Here is a 20,816-nt window from a genome sequence, read left to right as displayed (position 1 = left end):
TTTCTGTTCCTACTCAATCTCCTTCCTCCATACACTGCACACCCCCTCCCTGCCCACTCCATCCCAGGCTGGTCCTTTTTCTTTCCTCAGGCAGCTCCCTTTTGAGCAGTAATTGTACAGAATGGAAAAACGGGTAATATGAAACAAATGCATGATAAACATGGATCAAATATGGGTAAATTGTTAAATCGAGCATTTCTGAAAATAAGGCTTCATTCCCTGAGAGAAATAATAATAATTTAGGATACAGTTTCATGGCTCCAGAAATGCACACATAAAATGGATATCCAAATACACCCTGCTGTTGTCTGTCAAGGATAAAGGCAATTTTCCCCACTGGAGGTTAGTAATGGAACCATATGGTTAATAGATTATTGAATCCAGTGTTAAAAGTATCTGAAAACTGGTTTTGTCTTGATAAGGAGCAATTGAGTAGGAAGGAACTTTGACATCCAATATCCTCTAATTATAGCATGTATGAAAGAAACTTAAAAACTACAACTAGTCAGGTGTGGTATCGCATCCCTATAATCCCACCAGTTTGGGAGGCAGGAGGATCACAAATGCAAAGCCAGCCTCAGTAACTTAGCGAGGCCCTAAGCAACTTAGCCAGACCCTGTCTCAAAATAAAATATAAAAAAGGGCTGGGGATATCACTCAGTGGTTAAGTGTCCCTGGGTTCAGTCCTTGTCCAAAAAAAAAAAAAAACAGAACTAGTTTTCTCATCCTGAATGATCATGTGCACCATGCACATTTCAAAGGATAACAGAACAAAAGTTCTCTGATAGAAACTTCTAGAGTTTTCAGTTGATTCCTACTAAAATTATTAGATAAAATTCAATAAATAGTTCCCCTCACCCATGGTTTAAAGGTTTGCAAGATCTTCTAGACTGGCAAGGTTATGACAGAGATGAGGAGCGACAGTTTGGAGAGAGGAGGAGAGTGGAAAGAGAGAAAGGCAAATATAGACGTCAAGGATGCTGCTCAGGAGCTGACTGATAGGGTTCCAGTACCAGCTTCTTCATTTACTGGCTATAAGGGCCTTGAAACCTTCCTCTTAAAAGGAACACTTCCACACTACTGGTGGGATTTTAAATTATGGAAATCAATAGGGAGGTTCCTCAAAAGACTAGGCATGGAACCACCATATGGCCCAGCTGTACCACTCCTCAGTATTTACCCTAGAATTAAATACATTTATAAGACAGTGATACATGCATACACCTATGTTTAAAGCAGCACAATTCACAATAGCCAAACTATGGAACCAGCCTAGGTGTTCATAAACAGATTAACTGATAAAGAAAATGGGGTATATATTCACAATAGAGTTTTATGCAGCCATAAGAAAAATTAAATTATGTGCTTTGCGGGAAAAGAGAGAGAACTTGAGACCATTCTGTTAAGCAAAATAAGCCAAATTCAGAAGATAGAGGGTCATATGTTTTCTCTCATATGTGAAAACTAGAGAGGAAAAAGGAAAGGAAAGTTGTGGGGGGATCTCATGAAAATTGAAAGGACATTCATAGAATAGAAAAAAGGAACTCTGGGAGGGAGGAGAGAAGGGAAAGGGAAAATACTGGGAAAGGATATTGGCCAAATATCAAGTGCATGTACAAATATGTAACAACAAAGCTCACTATTACATACAACTATAATATACCTGAAAGGGGGGGGGGGCGGATTTCCTCTTAGCAATCCAAACTTCCTTCCTTATCAGCAAAATGGAGATGATAATCAACATACCTTCTAGGGTCATTGTACATAAACATTCAACAACCCTTCTTCATGCACAGACATGGCATGGCATACCATAAATACCCTACAAATGTGAGCTACTGACATTATGATTGAAATGCAAAAAGTCAAACTTCAGCTTTTTTTCTATAAGTACAGTAGACCTGGTACTATATAGACCAGAATTTCCTATCAAGGCAGAGTGAGGGTGGGAGTTAAGTCCTGTGTCAGGCTGTCATGATGAAGGCTGTGGGTGTCCCCCATGCTCAACCCAGGGCATCCGCTTCAACTTGAGGAAGATGCCATAAACTCACACTCTATAGTAAATTAAACACAACCCAGGCTTTGGTTAGGAACCCAGTGGGAGCTGATCAAGGTGAGCCTGAAAACATTCCTGGGGTTTAATCTTACATTCTCTTCTCTGTGACCTTGGGCAAGTCAATTTATATTTCTGAACCTCAAATTTGTAAGCTGTACAATGGAAGGTAATGTTTTCCTTATGAAATGTTAGCAGCATGGAATTAAATACCTCTCTGGGACAAAGCAAATGCTCAGCCAATGACAGGTTTTGTTTTTACTAGAAAGTGAACAAGATGGAAGGATTAGGATACTTAGGGAGGAGACATTAGCAAGGCGAATTAACATTAGTTGATGTGATAATATTTACTAAACATGGCTAGCTCCTTCACCCTCTCTTGGGGCATCTTCACAACAGATCTGTGGAAAGACGTTTATCACTCTCCCTTTACAGATCATCAAGTCAATGCACAGAGGCATAAACTGGTTTTTCCCAAGGTCACACAGCTAGTAAGTCTAAGAGGTAGCAGTTTGTTTGAATCCACAAATCAATGAAATAAATAAATTTAAATCTTTAAAGTGTTGCTTTCTTTTTATAGCGCACTTATTTTGATGGACTCAACTATCATAAAAGTTAAATTGATTATGTATGAAAGGCGATCTGTGAATTCACTTCTAAGAAACAGTGAGAGTGACTCTTCTTGCTCCATGCAGGCAAATCCTTCTTAAAGGATATATGCAAATGAAGTACAGAATTAGAAAGCCTTATTTATACTCCAGAGCAAGGGAAGTAGCTTAATGGCATAGCTATAAAGAAAGCTATGTGTTGCATAGGGAAGGTAGAGAAGACAGTGGAAAAAATTTAAATGTGAAGAAAGTGAGTCAAAATTCTTACTTGAAATTCTGTAAAGACTAAGTGCTACTAAAAAACAATGCATGAGAGTGTGAAACTCTAATAGTATTAACAGTGATATAATTAAACAATAAATGAGATTGCACTTCAATGCTAGTTAAATAAGAAAAACATTTTGAAAATATAATGCCCCAAACTGGTGAATATGCATTTGCAATCTGGTCCTTCCTACATTTCCCTGGGCAATCTAAAATGAAAAGTCATCTGGAGATACATGGGAGACTCTAGAAATATCCACATTCTTTATTTCAGTAATTCTCCTTCATATAACCCATTCCTAGAAAATCATGCAAAATAGGAAGGAAAAATGAAGATGTTCTTTGAAGGATTCTTTGAATGACCACTCTTAAAACATACTCAGCCCACAGCTGAGGAATAGTTAAATTAACTAGGATACTTCTATTTGCTTAGAATTTTATATAAGTTTATGACAAATATATTTTTTAAAAAATATACATGGAAGAATGAAGTACTGATACCTGGTACAACACAAATGAATTTTGTCAGCCTGCTAAGGGAAAGACAGCAGACGAAAAAAAGCCAGATACTGCATGATTCCATTTATATGAAATATTTGGAATAGGCACATCCTTGGACACAGGAGTAAATTAGTGATTGCCTAGGACTAGGTGGGTGAGATGGGGCTGGGGAAGAAAAGTGACTGCTGGTGGGTACACAGCTCCTTTGAGGGGATGATAAAAGTTTCCTAAGGAAGATCAGGATGATGCTAGCACAACTCCAGGAATATACCAAAAACAATTTAACAGACCACTCTGAATGCTGAATTGAATCTCAATTAAGTCTTAACAATGTTTTTTTTTTTTAATGTAAATTATGTACTGTAAAAGTAAGTTGCACAAATACATGCAAAGCAGACTAGAAGTCAACATAACCAAATGCTAACAGTAGTTCAGTTGAGAAAGTGAACTTGTGAGTGAAAATTAGCCTTCTATTATCATTGAAAACTTTTTTCAGTGATTAGATTTCTTTCACTATGAAAAGTGTTAGATATACTTAATAAATAGTAAAATCATTCCCCTTTACAACTATGTCTTTCCTCCATCAAATCCAGTCTCCTTTTTTTTTTTTTTCTCCACCTTGAACAATCAAGAGTTAAATATGTTACAGGCTGGCTGACCTCACAGCCCCTTCTTGCCATTTGGTACAATTCTGTAAATGGAAAAGACAACCATATGGACTGAGTATTGCTCAGTGCCTGCCTAGCATGTGTGAGGTCCTGGATACCATCCCCAGCACTGGAAAACAAACAAACAAAATAACAACAAGCAATAAATAAATAAATAAATATCCACCATATTAATGGGTTTAACCACAAAGGGGAAAAAAATCTACACTTTAAAATTTCTGGCATATTGAATATACATCTGTTCTCATTTTTAGGAAGTGATAGAAGCAATCGCAGAGTGTGCATTTAAGACCTCACCTTTTCCAATTCTTCTATCATTTGAGAACCACGTGGATTCGTAAGTATTCAGAACTTTCAGTGAGGAGTCTTTTCCCCAAGTCTTTATTTAACAATCTGGTAATTGTTCATCAGATTTAAGATTGTTTGACATTATTTCTGGGCATGTTATTTCAGCATCTGTAGTCTCAGCAGCCTGGGAGGCTAAGGCAGGAGGATCACAAGTTCAAAGTCAGCCTTAGCAACTTATCAAGGCCCTAAGCAACTTAGCAAGACCCTGTCTCAAATAAAAAATAAAAAAGGGCTGGGGATGTGGCAATGTGTCAAAGTGGTTAAGCACTGTTGGATTTAATCCCTGTTTCCCCCCACAAAAAAAAAAAAAGATTGTTTTACATTAATGGTGTTCAATCATTTTATCATACTATATAATAAGTGGCATGTTTTCATTCATGTATGATAAAACTTATTCATTTAAATCTCATCAGCATTAAAACTTCATTGGACTTACGCCATAATATGATTTTTAATTAAGGACTTCTGTTTAAAAAAAAATAGAACATTTTCTTATTCAATACATATCTTCTTTATAGATCTGGAATGCAATGGGCCACTTTTAGAACCCTCCTTCATCAGCACCTTCTGTTGCATGCAGATTCATAGGCAGTTTTGCCACCTTAAAATGACCAGTTATCTACCTGCAGCTGGTGGAAGGAAAACTGCAAATTCTATTCTGCCACTTTGTAGTTATACAGAGCTCAGCCTGGCAAATGCTCCATCCTTCTTCTTCCTGTTGATTTTCCCATTTGTTAGTATTTGTAAACATTTTCCTACTTCAAAATAATCTGCACTTATTACTGAGCTACTCAAAGTAAAGGTCATTTTTACCTGACTCTTTATTTCCTTCCCTCCTTCCCTCTCTTCCTTCTTACCTTCCTTCCTTCTTCCTCCCTCCCTCCCTCCCTCCTTTCTTTCTTTCTTTCTTTCTTTCTTTCTGCTGGGAATTCCACTCAGGGTTTAATGAATGCTAGGCAAGTGTTCTGCTACTGGGATATACACCTAGTTTTTTATTAATTTTAGTTTGAGATGGACTCTTGCTAAGTTGCCCAGGCTAGCCTTGAACGTGACAGTCTTCCTTCCTCAGCCTCCTGAGTAGGTGGGTTTATGTGGGTTTTTAAGTGTACACCACCACATCTGGCCTATTTTATATTCATTTATCACAAAGTATTAGAGTAAGAGATATTTATATGTAAGATGTGCATATTAATTTATCATACAGTTATTCACTTTAAATGGCCTTACAAGAAAACACTGTTCTCTGGGATTGGGGTTTTAGCTCAGTGGAAGAGAATTTGCCTAGCATGCACAAGGCCTTGGGATTCATCCCCAGCACCAAAAAAATAAATAAATAAAAAGAGGTTATTTTCTATCTTGAAATTTTGGAACTTAAATTACCATGCATAGAACCAATTCAATTTCTGAAGAACACACAGTGGAGCCACCATTGCTCAAAAGACCATTTGTGAAGCCCTCCTGTTCGTCTCAAGGACTCATGCCAGATTTCTCAATCCAAAGCCAACAGGATCTATCTAATTGTGCTCACTGATTCTTTTTCTCCTTCTTTCAATCAAGAGTCTTTCCCAGGTCACTGATTTTCTTTGTCCATCTTATTTACAACATGGGCTTGCATTTGCTAATTCTGCAACAATTCACTGAACCTTAAAGAAGCAATTTGGTCATCATCAGATTTCTAAATAATTAAATGTGAACATTCATTAACATATACATATAGAGAAGCCTTATTCTGACATAACCAATCTTATAAGGGTCTGTTCTTCTATTGCCCTCAGTAAATCCACATTACATCCATTGGTCCTTAATTCTGCTTCATTATCAGACATTGTCCAATGAATGCTGTAATCATTTGGCACATAGTTCTTCTAATACTCCTGAGGGTCAGTTGAAGAAAATGGAATTTATTCTGTCCCATTGCTGTTTCTCAGGGGCACCTCTTTGGTGGCTGCATCTAATAGCTGCTTGGTGGTGACAGCTCTGACTTGCCTGTGACTTTGCTGGAGCTCTTCCTTGTCTCTGCCCATCCATTTGCTTTTTGGTTCCCACAACACTTTGCCACTTTTCTTTCAGGCACAGTAGTCACCAGACTGGTTGATGTGTGGAGATTGTGTGCACGTGCTTTGTTTTGTCTACTTTTGAGAAAAAGCATTCAGTGTGCTTATTTTCTTAAATATTTCTATTTAAACTAGACAAAATGAAAGTCTATGGTTCTATTCTGGAGTATCATACCTGCTACACTGCACTCTCCCTTAATTAGCCAAAGAAGTACCAGCAACTACCATGACCATAAATATAACAACAGGTAGCATTTATTGAATGGGTATTTTGTGCCCAGGAACCTTGCAATTATTTTATGTGCCTGAGCTCATGCAACCCTCAACATGAACCCAGGTGCTCTTCACAGTAAATATGATGATTATTGTTAGTATATGGATGAAGAAACTAAATCCCAAAGCTGTCCAAGATTATGCAGCTAAAATATGACAGAGGTGGAATTCAAATTCAGTTGGCCTGGGCTAGAGAACTACAGCATTTCCTGCACCTGCACAGAAGCATCATGAGCTTCCAAAACATGGAATTAAAACAACCAGAGCATCTGCAAGACAACTGTCTATAAATGTTCATGCTTTTGTGGCTTATGAACTCCAACCACAGAATTTTTTTTTTCTTTTTAGCACTGGGTATTAAACCCAGAGGTGCTTTACTAGTGAACTCCAGCCCCAGCCTGCTTTTTTAATTTTTTTGTTTTGAGACAGGTTCTCACTAAGTTGCGTAGGGCCTTGCTAAGTTCCGGAGGCTGGCCTTGAACTTGGGATTCTCCTGCCTCAGCACCCTCCCTCACGTTGCTGGGATTCTAACTGTGCATCACCATGTCTGGGCCACAGGGTGTGTTGTTTGTTTGTTTGTTTGTTTGCAATCTTATGCACTAATCATACAGAGATCCAAAACTGGGCGTGGAAACTCCCTACCTTGTGAACAAAAGCAAAGTCTGTGGCTGCATAATACTGTCCTTTCTGGGCAAATAAGTTTAGCTATTAAAAGTGTCATTAATAATTCAAATGTGACAAAAGAAAACAGGAAGACAGCCTTCCCAGGGTGCCAAGAGTGCTTCCCAAGCCATTAGAAAATCTAATGGCAATGAAATACAGAGAGACTGACTCCCATTGTGGGAAGATGTTTGCTACACATTTCCTCTGTCCTTCAGCTTCACATGAAAATCCTTTAGCCATAAATCTTTCCTGGGAGGGGTATCACATGGCCCAAGAAGGCTGATGGACATCCCCTCCCTGGGTAGAGCCCTATCCTTGACTTGTGGGTCAACTCACTTGGTTCTGGACCTGTGGCAGGTCTCATTCCTTAAGTCCCAGCACCGTTTCCTTCTCACTAAGCCTAAATGTTACCTCAGAATCCTTCTCCACCCAGTGACCCAGGAGCACACCCTCAAAACATTTGAAACCTATTTGCCATTTCTGGTGAACCATTTTATCCTCTGGTGCCAGATTCGGAGATCCTGTTCCTGCTGATTTGGCCCACAGCCCAAAACAAACTCGTACTAGGGGGAAAATGGAACAAATCCACAGCATTTTATGGTTTCTCTCTAAGTATTTGAAATCCTGTATCCATAGACAACAAAAGAGACTCTGCCACTAACTGCTGTCCACTTAGTCACCTGCTACCTCAGGCTTCCATAGAGAACTTTCTCAAATGCAGGTTCCTAAAGGGCTCTCCCACTCCCAAATTAGAATTTGTAGAGAAGACTTGAAAATCTTTACAAAAAAGTAAACAACAATAACAACAAAAAGCCCTAGTTGACCCTGATGGCCCACTTCATTTGTGAACTAGCACTTTTACAAAATGAATCCTGTATTGAATTCAAATGAAGCAATCTCTAGCCCTGGTTCAGCTACAGACAACTATGAGATTTTGGACAAGGTTCTTTATTTCCATGGACTACAGATTCCTTATCTATAGAGAAGGAGGTCAGTGTAGTTCAGTTTGGGGGATTTAACCCCATGAGTTGGTATGCATTCTTATCAGAAACTGACTCTTATGCCAGACTTAAAATTATCTATCTCTCTCTCTATGTTCACAGTGCTGGGGATTGAACTCAGGGACTCTAACACGGAGCTATATCCCAGTGCTTTTGAGACAGAGTCTCACTAAATTGCCTGCAGTGGCCTCAAACTTGTAATCTTCTTATATCAACCTCCTGAGTAGCTGGGATCATAGGTGTGCACCACTGCACCTGACTGGGTATTTTAATATCTTTAGAAATATCTGTTTCAACCTGAAGCTCAAAATGTATTTATGAATTTTTCTCTCTCACTTTATTTCTACAGTAGCTGATATTGATGCTCTAAAATTTTCAGGATTTTTTTTTCTAATTGCAATTTTAATGCCTTTTATTTCTGCAGTGCCTCCTGTAATTAAAGTAGGTTTGTTTTCCTCTCATTTTTTGTATTCGGTTTTCCCTGTACTCTGATTGAGTCAGGTGAGCATGTGTGTTTATTGAGAATATGAATAGCCTGATTACTAAGTAGCACAATTCATTTTTTTTTCTTGGACAACTACATTTTACTTTCTCCATCTTAGACACAGATCCTTGTTTTTCAAAGTATCTGCATCCAAGGGGAACTTCTTAGAAATGCAGCAATTCTGGCCCCATCCTGGGTTCTATTTCAGAATTTTACTTCAACTGGACCCCAAGTGATTTGGACAAAGTGCTAGAGGGAGGATCTAAATGTTGTATGTCCATAACCACCTGCATCAGAATTACCTGCAGGCTTGCTTCAAAGGCAGATTCCAGGACTTCACTGCCAACTCCATGAATCAGTGAACTGGGACTTGGCTCCATCACCTGCAGTGTTAATGACTCAGGTGTTTCTTTAGTTGAATAAGAATCATGGCTTCAGCACCATCCTTCTTGGAGACTACCTAACAGAGCACACCTGTTTAGGGACACCTGAATCACCTCCCTGAAATCCCTCTACTGGTAAGAATATGGTTTCCCAGAAATCCCCAAAGCAGGAGGATATCAGGGTAAAACTCTTCCTTTTTGTTCCTGGTCACTAATCAAAGAGAACTCAGAACTCCCACAATCTACCACTTAAGAAGAAATGTCACCTACTGCAGCACCTGGTGACTAATATTAATCTATCAGATTAATTTAAAGTTTGAACATGCATCAGAAGCATGAAGAGGACTTGTGAAAATGTGGAACCTTTACTTTTGACTCTGTATCTGCATTTTTAACAAGTGATGTTGATGCTGCTGTCCATGGACCACACTTGGTGTAGTAAAAGATCTATGATGTATAATAGGATCATTCTTTGACAGTTTCCTTAAGTGCAACCTGGTTGTTTGGACCCAGCACAGATGGACTTATTCTCAGCTGCAGCAGGGAGCTGGCTGACTTGGCGGAGGCCCTGTGTGAGTTATCACCGGGGCAAATAACATCCACCTGGGCCTACCCTTTCGAGATCAGCCGCTACTGCACCTGCTCCCAGCGGTCTCATCGACACAGTTTCTAAGAAGTTGTCCTTAAACCACCACCTCCAGAGCTTTTCAGGGTCACTTCTCTGATCAGCAGTGATTTCTTTCTGGCACTACTGAGGACTAGTGCCATCTACTCTGAGGACTGCGTCAGCCATACAGTAAAATCTCATAGAGACCAACAGAAGTCTGATGAGGAGTAAGAAGGCCTTTGTACATTTTCTGAATCTCTCCTCTGCTTCCCCCTGCAGTTTCAAGAAAGCAGTAACTTGGGAAGTTCATATTTAAACCCCAGATAACTCACCTGATCCCTAAAACACATGCTTGTTTTTTAAAAAAGAAAAAGAAAAAAAAACGGATATAATGAGAGCTTTCTCCTGTGGATTATTGCAATATTATTTCACTCCCCTCAGTGCTCCTTCCCAGAGGCGACAGTCCATGATCCAAGCTTCACATTCAGGAAACAGGGAATGAAAATGAGAGTCACATTCTGTAATTCATCTGAACTGTGGGAGAGCTGGCTTTTCATTACTGATGCTTATTCTCAGTACGATCCCTGTTCTTCTACAATGTATTTATCATTGCAGTGTGTAGCTATAACTATGGGAAATCAAGTTCTACGGCTTAGCTCAAAATCAGAGTCCATAAAACCCACCAGAATCAGATACCTTATAACGATATTTAACATTCCACAGAATGAAAAAACAAATATTTTTTTATTGCATTCAAAAAGGTCAAGGAAAGCAGGAGCTCCGAAGGCATAGGGCTGTTCCCTGCTATCAATGTGTTTACGAGGGCTGGAGGCACAGTGTGTCTAGTCTAGCTGGCAGGCACTGCCTTCCAGAAGTGGGATCATCTTACATGTGCCCTGCTCTTGCAGCATTTCAAAGGCATTTGCATCCATTACTTCATTTCATCTTCTCAGCATCCTTTGTCCCTTTCCAAGAGCAGTGGTGATCCTCCTCGTTTTATAGATCCAAAGCGGTTCAGGAGCCTGGAGCTCCAAGAAGCCACAGCTGCTCCAGCCTTTTCCCATCAGATCCCATTTGCAGGCAGCACTCTCAGGCTTACCCTCCCTTGCTTCCCTCTTATGCACATCAGAGATGCAGAGAAGGCACCTGTCCCCAAGATGCCTGCTGCTTTTCTCTTTCCTCTAGGACCCCCCTCCACATGTCTCCTGTCTGCTGCTTTCTCTGATAAATTTGAGATTCACTTTCCTTCGATGCCTCTCTGTGCCCCTCCCTCTCTTCCTCAGTTTTCTTTCCTCCCCTGCCTCCTCATAAACACTCCTTTGAAACTCTCTGTAGGTCTGATCAATTTCACCCAGGAATTCACATGGAGCTGTGGAAAAGTTCACTCTCCAAGTGCCTTGAATTAACATAGAACTGGGGAATGAAATAAGAGGGATGATGGAGTCTCTAACTCTGGAACCTTTAAGGCTCTTGTGACAGGCAGATGACCTGCTGTCCGCCCTGTCCCTGTCTATGCAGGTCAGCCTTTAAAATAGGCTCACCCAGCCCATACCTTTACTGTCCGTGGGGTGTGCATGTAGTATTTAAATTCACCTAAGGAAGGATGGGGATTTAAAATGATAAAACTTTATCCTGAACGGTGGGCTCAGGGAATCGCCACTTTTGGTAATTAATAACACAAAGTCGCCCTGTTCAGGCTCCTGTAAGAAGCTTCCCTGCTTGCTTTTTTTTCTTTCTTGTTCTCCCTTAGCCCAAAGCAGCAAGCCAAGATGGCGGAGTACTGCCGACTAATCTTTGGTGATGCCCTTCTCATGGAGCCACTGGAAAAATACCCAGTAAGCAGGTTTGGTGTTTGCCCTTGAAGATAGGCATGCATTCTACCATGGGGGTTGGAGGGAGACTTACTTCCTTTCCATATTGATAATGAACTCTCTAACCAGGAGGACGCTGGCGATGGGCCCAGGGAAGGTGGAAATGTGTCTGTCTCCTCCTCTTCCCACAGTGCTTTCCTTCCCTCACTGCCTGATGTGCCTCAATTAGGAGGGCAGAACCCCCAGCAGTTACAATCGGCCCACAGAGAAAGGCCAAGAGGACAGGGCTCTGCTTACCTCCCAGGGAGGCTTCTCACACCCCTTTGAGATAGCAAAATGGGACATTGGGAGTGGCACGATGACCTGTCTCATAGCTGCTGCCCACTCTTTCCATGTACCTTTGAGGCAGAACTCAGGTCTGCTGTTGCTGTGGTCCTATCCCTGTTTGGAGAAAGAAAGCAGCAGAAATAGCCTAAAGTAGCCTCTTCCCTTTTGGATCCTTGAACCCAGTCCCCAAATATCCTTAAGTGAGTTCATCTCAGTCCCCAGACTCATTCTAAACAAAGAATAGAGGACTAGCTTAGAGGAGTTCAATAGACTTTCTAAAAATAACCCATCCTGTGGCTTGCACACGTGCTCTCTGATATAATATCTAATAAACCTCTCATGGGAAATTGATTTTCCCATTAGATGTGCAAACTTGAAATTGTAGAATAAGATTTGCAAGGATGATAGCTAGAATCTCATGGCTGGAAGGAAATCTGAAACCACATAGTCAGCCTCCACTGATGCCGAGAAGATGTGTGGCTACCCTAGCTATTTCCAGGAGGAGAATTTGGCTGTTTAAAGCTGCATCTGAAAAATTGATTGCACAGTCTCGCTTGGAAGCTCTTGTCTGACTTTACCAAGTCTTCCTGCTAGAGGCATGGCTTCCCTTTGAAAATTCAGAACAGTGCCTTATCTGTCCTAAATCAAGATGGTTGGATTCATTTACTTCACCAGAAAACTCATGCAAGTTCAGGTTTAAGACTTAAATCTACCAATACATGGCTGAGATCTTATTTATGTATATTTTGTTGTGTGAAAAAGAAGAGTACAGCAATTTAAATATATCTTTAATGTAAAAAAAGAGCTATGAACCAGCACCCTACAGGACACACAATACAGTTTAATGAGTCACATCCAAGGTAGTAAAGAATAATCTAAATGCTCTGGGTATCCAGAACTGTGCTGGAATTTTGGAGAGGATATCTGAAAGAGAGGGGCAGTATTTTTAAAGATTTTGCTTTTCCTTTGTTAGCTGGAATCCGGAGTTCCTCTTCCCAGCCCTATGGATTTAATGTATAAAATCTTGGTGAAAAACAAGAAGAAGTCACACAAGTCATCAGAAGGAAGTGGCAAGAAGAAGCTCTCTGAACAAGTGTCCAACACATACAGTGATTCCTCTAGCGTGTTCGAGCCCTCATCTCCCGGAGCAGGTGAGTGGCCGTGGGCTCCTATGGTGTATGGTTTGAGAATTGCCACTCTGAAATTCATTTACAGGGAAGTTCAGCATTGCTCTGGGCACAGTATTAAACTGCACTGGTTTTCTGTTGCCTTTAGAAACTCGATGATTTAAATGCACACAAATATTTTATCCTTCTGTTCTCCAGATTCAAAAGTCTTGCAAGGATCTCACGGGCTTAAATCAAGGTGTCCACAGGGCTGTGCTCCTCTATGGAAGGTCTAGGGATGTCAGGAGCAGTCTCTACAGACTCAGTCTGAAGCATAGTTAGATTCAGCCAAATCTATTTTACTGATGCTCATCACACTTCAGACACACATCCTAATTCTAAGTCCTAAATGAGTCTACACCTAAGGGTTCCAGATGCTCACCTGTGATGTGTCTTAAGTTCAGAACTCTATCCAGGCTGGAGGAGTCTGGCGCAGGGGGGAGAACAGTGACAGAGGTCTCAGTCTGTCTATCTGAGTCCTGTTAGTCTTGCCATGCCCTCGAAGACTGGGCCTTTAAATCCTAGTTCAGTTGTGCTTGCAGCTGATAACTGGATGAGCTCTGGGGTCTACGCCCGGGTTTAGACTCTTACATCACTATCTTAAGTCTATCTAAGTTCTGCAGTTTATGTAAGTTTTGCAGTTTACATTACATCATGGACATGATGCTTACAGTCTTTATCTAACTAATTAATATACTCCACAGTCAATAATCCTATAACATTTTCTGGTACTCGTTATCAAAGGAAGAATTTGTTTCTTTGCTTTTCCACCTCCTAGCGGCCTCCCACATTTACTGACTCAAAGCCCCCTCCCCTAGCCTCAAAGAGAGCAATGTTCCATCTCCTCTGTAGTCACCGGTCCCTACGGCCACTGCTGGGAAGTGTCCTCTGCTTTTAAAGAGTCATGTCAATATGTCAGATCCACCCAGAAAATCCCAGGATAATCCCCCCATCCTTTCATTTAACTCATCTGCAAAGTCCCCTTTTTTTCTGCCAAGTTAGTGTATTAGCAGGATAAGGCATTCTTTGGGAGAACATTATTCCAGCTTCCACATTAGCCAGGTCATCTTTGTTGTGACCACATGATAAGCTTCTTAAGGGACACATTAACACAGGACTGTAGATGAGATACTGAGCAAAGACATTCTCAATGATGAGCCACTGAAGCCTCCTGATGTCTCAATCTTCCATGTCTTACAGAGGCTTTCTGAAAATGTGAAATGGCAAAATTGCTTACATTACCTATCAAAGCTACTAAGCCATGCCTATTATCATTCCTTTTCCTTTTAAATTTAGGTTGAAATGAATTTTTTTTTTTTTTTTTTTTTGTCGTCGATGAGGAAAGAATTGGAAGTGGTTGCTTGTTTCTTTGGGATGATTTGTCATTTAGTCTACTTTATTTTCCAAGTTCAATCAGTCTCAATCATCCTACAGTGCATTATAAAGACCTTCCAGGTTGGAGGGTGATGAATAGAGAAAACTTGAAACTTGCTTTAGAAAGTTCTTTAGCTAAAAGTTTAACATGCTGAGTGAGGCTCAGCAGTAGAGTCCTTGCTCAGCGTGTACAGAAGATCCTGGGCTCCGTCCCCAGAATGGCCCTACCCCCTTAAAAATAAAAAAGAAAGAAAGAAAGAGAGAAAGAAAGAAAAAAGAAACAAAGAAAGAAAGAAAAGTTTAACATTGGTACCATTACACTGAAAAATTATTTATTATATCTACAAAAGATGAACATACACATTACCACTTACCCCAGGCTCCAAGATTTCTAGATAAACACCTGACAGAAATGCATATTTATGTTTACCAAGAGGCATGTGCTAGAATTAGTTAACAGTAGCATGATAAAAAAAAAAAAAATAGCAAAACACTGAAAACCAACCAAATGCCCATCAACAAATTAATAAATCATACTGTAGCCACACAAAAGAATTGTATGCAGCCATGAGAATGATCTATGGCTATATATAAAATATGATGTTATAAACATATGTTGAGCAAAAAAAGTCAAAGACAAGATCATATTCACTATAGGATTCCATCTATGCAAAGGACAAACACAGGCAAAACTAATCTGGGCTGTTAGAAGCTAGGGTAATGGTAACCCTTGGAAAAAAAGTTGCTGGAAGTGAGCCCAGGCGGCCTCTGGAGGCTGGGTGGTATTTTCTTGGTCTGGATACTTGTTACTCAGACATCTTTATTTGGTGAAAATTCATTGCACTGCACACATACAGTATGGGCACTTTTCTATGTTCCTATCACACATTAATTAAGAGATTAGAAAACAATGTGAACATTAAAATATCAACTCCAGGGCAATCAAGGAGGAAAAAAAAGGTTGGTCAAGACTCTGACTTATCTTTTCTCATATTTTCCTGTCTTAATTGCCAATGCCTTGTATTGTTTAGATGAATATCCTTATCAGCCGACATGATATAATTCTTTGAAAGGGTTTTTGTTTTGGAGCTCTTGCATGTGTGTTTCAAACATTATTGCACAATTCTGATTTGTTTTACAAAAATAACCTTTATTCTCAATAAAAATGTTCTTTTTGAAGTTTTGAAATGATTGTCTTTAGAGGCTGCCTATTTCCTAAAATACCTTTGTCTCTTGAATGCTAGCAAGCAAGCTGTGTCTTCCTCTGCATGTGGGTGCTTAGTTTTTTTTTTTTTTTTTAAACCATCTGCATTTCCTACTACCAGTTCTCTCTCCTCCTCTTATTAACTAGATGCATTACACAAGTAACGATTTTTACAGGCCGTGAACATTATTGCTTAATACAGAGTAAGAGCAGCAATCTGTTAGTAATTCGGTAGATTTCCTAAGCTAGTCCCTGGTCTGTTGTGCAATCATTATTTATTTCAATGGAAATTTTTGGACATGTTAATAGGTAGGTAGGCCCCTGCATAAAAGACTACTGCTAATTTGCCATTTGGTTTGTAGATGTTCAGAGTATTGGGAACTCAAGTTACTTGAAAAACATGAAATAGATCTTATTTCAAGACTAATTTACTTATCACAGACTGTGTTAGCCAGAGCACTTTTAGGAGTCTGCCCTCTGCCAGGAAACTTGTCTTAGAGAACTAAGATCAATATAGTTTAATAAGATTCCTCTGAGGCCTCTCCAAAGACTTATCAGGGAACCCCATAAATACGTACAATTGCTATGTATCAATTTAAAACATAAATACAAGTAAATAAGTTTTAAAAACTTGTGAAGGAAAAACCAAGTCCTTTCTCTTATAGAAGAGAGAAACAAATTATTTCCCACAGAAACAAAAGAATGACCTGATTGGGTACTTGCAGTGACTGGTGTATTATTGTGTCCCATGAAACATTTTGTAAAAGATTCTGCCAAACATCTTTTCAGTTTGCTTGATTAAAAGAATCCCCTCTCTAATTAAAAAAAAAAAAGTAGTAATAAGAACAAGTTGGGGGCCAAACTTGAATATAAAAAAACATTTAAATGGTAATCTCCTAAAAGAACCTGTTTCTAATATAAAAGGATACATTTTCTTTGCAAAGTGTAATCAATTCACCTTATTAACACAATATTGGCGTCATAAAGTGGTTTTATAAGGCTTTAAGAATTAAGCCATAAATAACCCTTGTTGGTACCAGAAGTCTTTCCCTTTTACAGATATTTAATGAATACTTTCCTCACTGCTATCTTCAGTAATTGATTGAAATTCCTCAACTAAGGGAAAAATTTATGAGCTTTTTGGAGGTCACTGCTGTGGGCATTGTGGCATTTACATAGATTGAGTAGGGCCCGTAACTTTCAAAAGGCTGGAGTAGGAAAGGTACTTGGCAATGCAGGTTGCCCCATTATTGAGCTCATACTGCCATCTACTGACATAATTTTGCCATTGCATTCTGTGAGCTCTAAAAGAAGTAGTTGAATGGATTTAGAACTATACCTTCTTGACTTTTAACTTAGAAATATTTTTACACAAATGATATTACTGAGCATGACTGAATCCAGTAGATATAGAATAATGTCATGTTTCAAACAAGTATGCATATTTTACCTTGAAAAAGACTTTTAAATCTTCAGGGGGGCAAATACACTGACATGACCTTTTATATTAGCTAAATATGACATTGAATTAGGTCTGGATTTGACTTTCAATCAGAATGATTTTGTAGTGTTCACCAATTTTATCCTGCCCTTTGAAACAGAACGTCACCATTTTCTAAGATATATGCGTTTTTTCTATGAAAATACAGCTATTAGAGAAGCTTTGCAGACAAATTCTAGAGTGTGGTGGGTACTTTTTGGTTTTCATGTGTGCTACCGTCACCCCACAGTTCCTGCCCTGGTTCATAAATCCTTCTTTGCCATCTGTGAGGTCCCCTGCATCCTTGGAGAAGGTTGACACAAGGTCACTAAACCATGTACTGGTCAAACCTTCCATCAAAGGCTTAGAAAAGTAGAGACAAATAAAAAGGGGATAATTTATCTATATTAGGGTCATAGAGTCTAACATCCCTGAGAGAGAATGTATACCCCAAAATAGGAAACATGTGTTTAAGAAGGAAAACTGTATATGATGCCATATTTAAAAAAGAAAAAAATGTTGAGATTCAATTTTTATAGAGCTTGGAAATTTAAAGGGTATTTTATTCCCAAATAAAATTTAGAGAAAAAAATCTATATTCAAAATGTCAGGATAATTCTCTGTAACTAATAAAATTTAAATTCCTAAAATAATAATGATTAACAACAACAACAATAACAACAACAAAAATAAAAAGAAACCAAGAAGCCAATTTCCAAGGAAGCCCTCTAATCAATTTTTGTTAGTACATTTGTTGACAAGTGCTTTGAACTTGCGAATGTTGACGTCACGATCTGTTATTAAAATTTGACAGGGGAAGCTGAGACCGAAAGTGATGATGATGACGATGATGATGACTGTAAAAAATCTTCAATGGATGAGGTGGGTAAAGACTGGGTTCTCCAGAGTAGGGACGAAGAGCATAAGAAGAAGATTAACATTAAACAGGGATGAGAGGTGGGAGGGAAAGGGAGAGAGAAGGGAAATTGCATGGAAATGGAAGGAGACCCTCAGGGTTATACAAAATTACATACAAGAGGAAGTGAGGGGAAAGGGAAAAAAATACAAGGGGGAGAAATGAATGACAGTAGAGGGGGTAGAGAGAGAAGAGGGGAGGGGAGGGGAGGGGAGGGAGGATAGTAGAGGATAGGAAAGGCAGCAGAATACAACAGACACTAGTATGGCAATATGTAAATCAATGGATGTGTAACTGATGTGATTCTGCAATCTGTATACGGGGTAAAAATGGGAGTTCATAACCCACTTGAATCAAAGTGTGAAATATGATATATCAAGAACTATGTAATGTTTTGAACAACCAACAATAAAAATTAAAAAAAAAAAAAAAAAAGACTGGGTTCTCCCACTTGGCAGGCCAGGTGTAGGCTCCTGGATATATTTCATAGTCACCTTCTGCCATCTAGTGGCAGAAAGAATAAATGCATGACATCCAACAGCCGGCTTAAATTTTTGAGGTTACTAAATGTGTTGTCAAACTGTTCCAAGTCCAGAGAAGTTATGGGGCTTGGAGGAATATTCAGAAATGTAGCATTAATTTCATTGTGGTGATTTTGGAACCACTAGAGATATCTGTTGATATAAGCTTAAACATCCCAAGTAACATCATCAGCTCAGAAATATTAATTACATCGATCCTAGAGGCAATTCAGAGACAGATCAATTAGAATGTTAGAATTTTGTTATGACATAAGCTTTGGGAAAAAGGTCTGCAGTGAATCTTCTTTAAGATGTGTTAGAGGGTCTCTGTCTTAGTAGTTGCATCTTTAGAGTTTATTTAAAAATAAATAACAAGTAATTGTTCTTACTTGGTGTTCTTTCTCTTATAATAATTTCCATTAATAAAATCTAATATTTTTTTTGAGACAGATCTCACTATGTTGCCCAAGCTGTTCCCAAACTTGTGGGCTCTAATGTTCATCCCATGCATCACCACCCCCACCCCCAGCTTAGTCTAAATATCTGCTTTGTTATGTTACCCAACAAAATTTCAACTTAATTTTTGAGAGGAACTGTTACAATGCCCGGTAAAATATATCTGCCTGAAAATAATTTAAATTGTGTATTTATCTTTTTCAGTACTTCTGAATCATTTAAAAACTGTGCATTTGCAAATGAATATTGCCCAATGAACATTTAACCTAAATGTTTCAACTGACCTTTTCAAAAGAAGCCTTGTCTCTCTACATTTTATCTTCTAGAAATAGGAGAAAATATTAGATCAGTTAATAGAGGCCTGTCTTGTGCTAATATTCCAATACTGATTTTCTTCTTTATTAAAATCTATATCAAAGAATGGACAATAGCCAATAATAGCTAAAGTAACATGATATTTTACTGTGTGCCAAGCTCTGTTCTGAGCTCGTTAACATAAATTAACTTGTTAATAATTACAAAAATCCTATGTACAATAGGGACTGGTTTTATCCTATTTTACAAATAAGTAAACTGAGGTACAGAGCAGTTGAGTAACTTGTCCAAGATGGAATAGCTTCATACTAGTGTTCTTGGGATTTAAAATCAACCATCTGGTCTTAGATCCTAAGCTATTAATTCTACACCATGCTATATTCCTTATCTATTAGGCACTTGGGGAACTAAGAAGGAGGGAGTCAGAAAGATTAATGAAGGAAAGCAGAAGCTGTTGGCCCACCCCGACTCACTTCCACAAGAAAGTATTTTTCATATTATTATTAACAATTTTAGTTCATCTGGGAGTCACTTACATAACATTTTTCTTACTGTACAGTGAGTTCTTGATTTACTCACCTTAGATACCATCTTCTATCAAAGGTGTCCTTGCTTTTCAAACTTTAATGTGCATTCACATCACCTTGTTTACCTGCACACTGTGATTCCCAAGACCCTCAGAGGAGGCTGAGATCCCACATCCCTCTGGGGAGATGCTGTTGCCCAGACCACAAGCCATCCAGCACAACAGGGCCTCCCCTCCCTCAGGCTGAGCATCCCTCCCTCATCTGAAAATCCAAAACCTGAAATGCTCCAAAAATCCAAAACTCTTTGAATGCAGGCATGATTCCACATGTATGAATGCAAAGGTGGAAGCTTCCACCCCACGAGACTTTATTTCACATGGAAAATTATTTATAATATTGAACAGGACTAAAGATGTAGCTGAGTTATGGGAGCATGCAAGAGGCCCTGGGTTTGATCCCAGCACTAAAAAAAAAAAAGAAAAGAAAAAAAATTAGCGTTAGGGTATGTGTATCCAGTGCATGTGAAACATAAATGAATTCCACGTTTAGAAATGGGTCGCCTCCCCAAGATCTCTTATTAAATATATGCAGTATAGCAAAATCCCCCCAAATCCAAAACGCGTCTGGACCCAGGCATATTGGATCAGGACTGCTCATTCTCCCTTGCCTTTTCTTTCTTCTATAATGAATTTTGACTGGCAAGAATTATTTTCGAAAGAGGAGGGATGACTTAATGCTGGTTTGAGTCACCTGACCATTTTCCTGAGAAAATAACCCTTGATTATATAATGCCAACTCTGGAATTGTTGCTT

At 39.1% G+C, this 20,816-nt stretch overlaps 1 protein-coding gene across 3 annotated transcripts in view; it reads left to right on the top strand.

The window, feature by feature from the left end:
- Plcb1 (phospholipase C beta 1) overlaps nucleotides 1-20,816 on the top strand; it is a 714,003-nt gene that overhangs the window by 539,167 nt on the left and 154,020 nt on the right. For all 3 annotated transcript variants that reach the window (XM_027921686.3, XM_027921696.3, XM_071608751.1), the window contains exons 12-15: nucleotides 4,349-4,431; nucleotides 11,658-11,742; nucleotides 13,019-13,196; nucleotides 18,084-18,151. In XM_027921686.3, coding sequence (XP_027777487.3) covers nucleotides 4,349-4,431; nucleotides 11,658-11,742; nucleotides 13,019-13,196; nucleotides 18,084-18,151 — 414 coding nt within the window. The remainder of the gene's footprint in view (nucleotides 1-4,348; nucleotides 4,432-11,657; nucleotides 11,743-13,018; nucleotides 13,197-18,083; nucleotides 18,152-20,816) is intronic.

This window comes from Marmota flaviventris, chromosome 2 (genome assembly GCF_047511675.1).
Source record: "Marmota flaviventris isolate mMarFla1 chromosome 2, mMarFla1.hap1, whole genome shotgun sequence".
In the NCBI taxonomy this organism is placed as follows: domain Eukaryota; kingdom Metazoa; phylum Chordata; class Mammalia; order Rodentia; family Sciuridae; genus Marmota; species Marmota flaviventris.
This window is presented reverse-complemented; position numbering and strand designations above follow the sequence as displayed.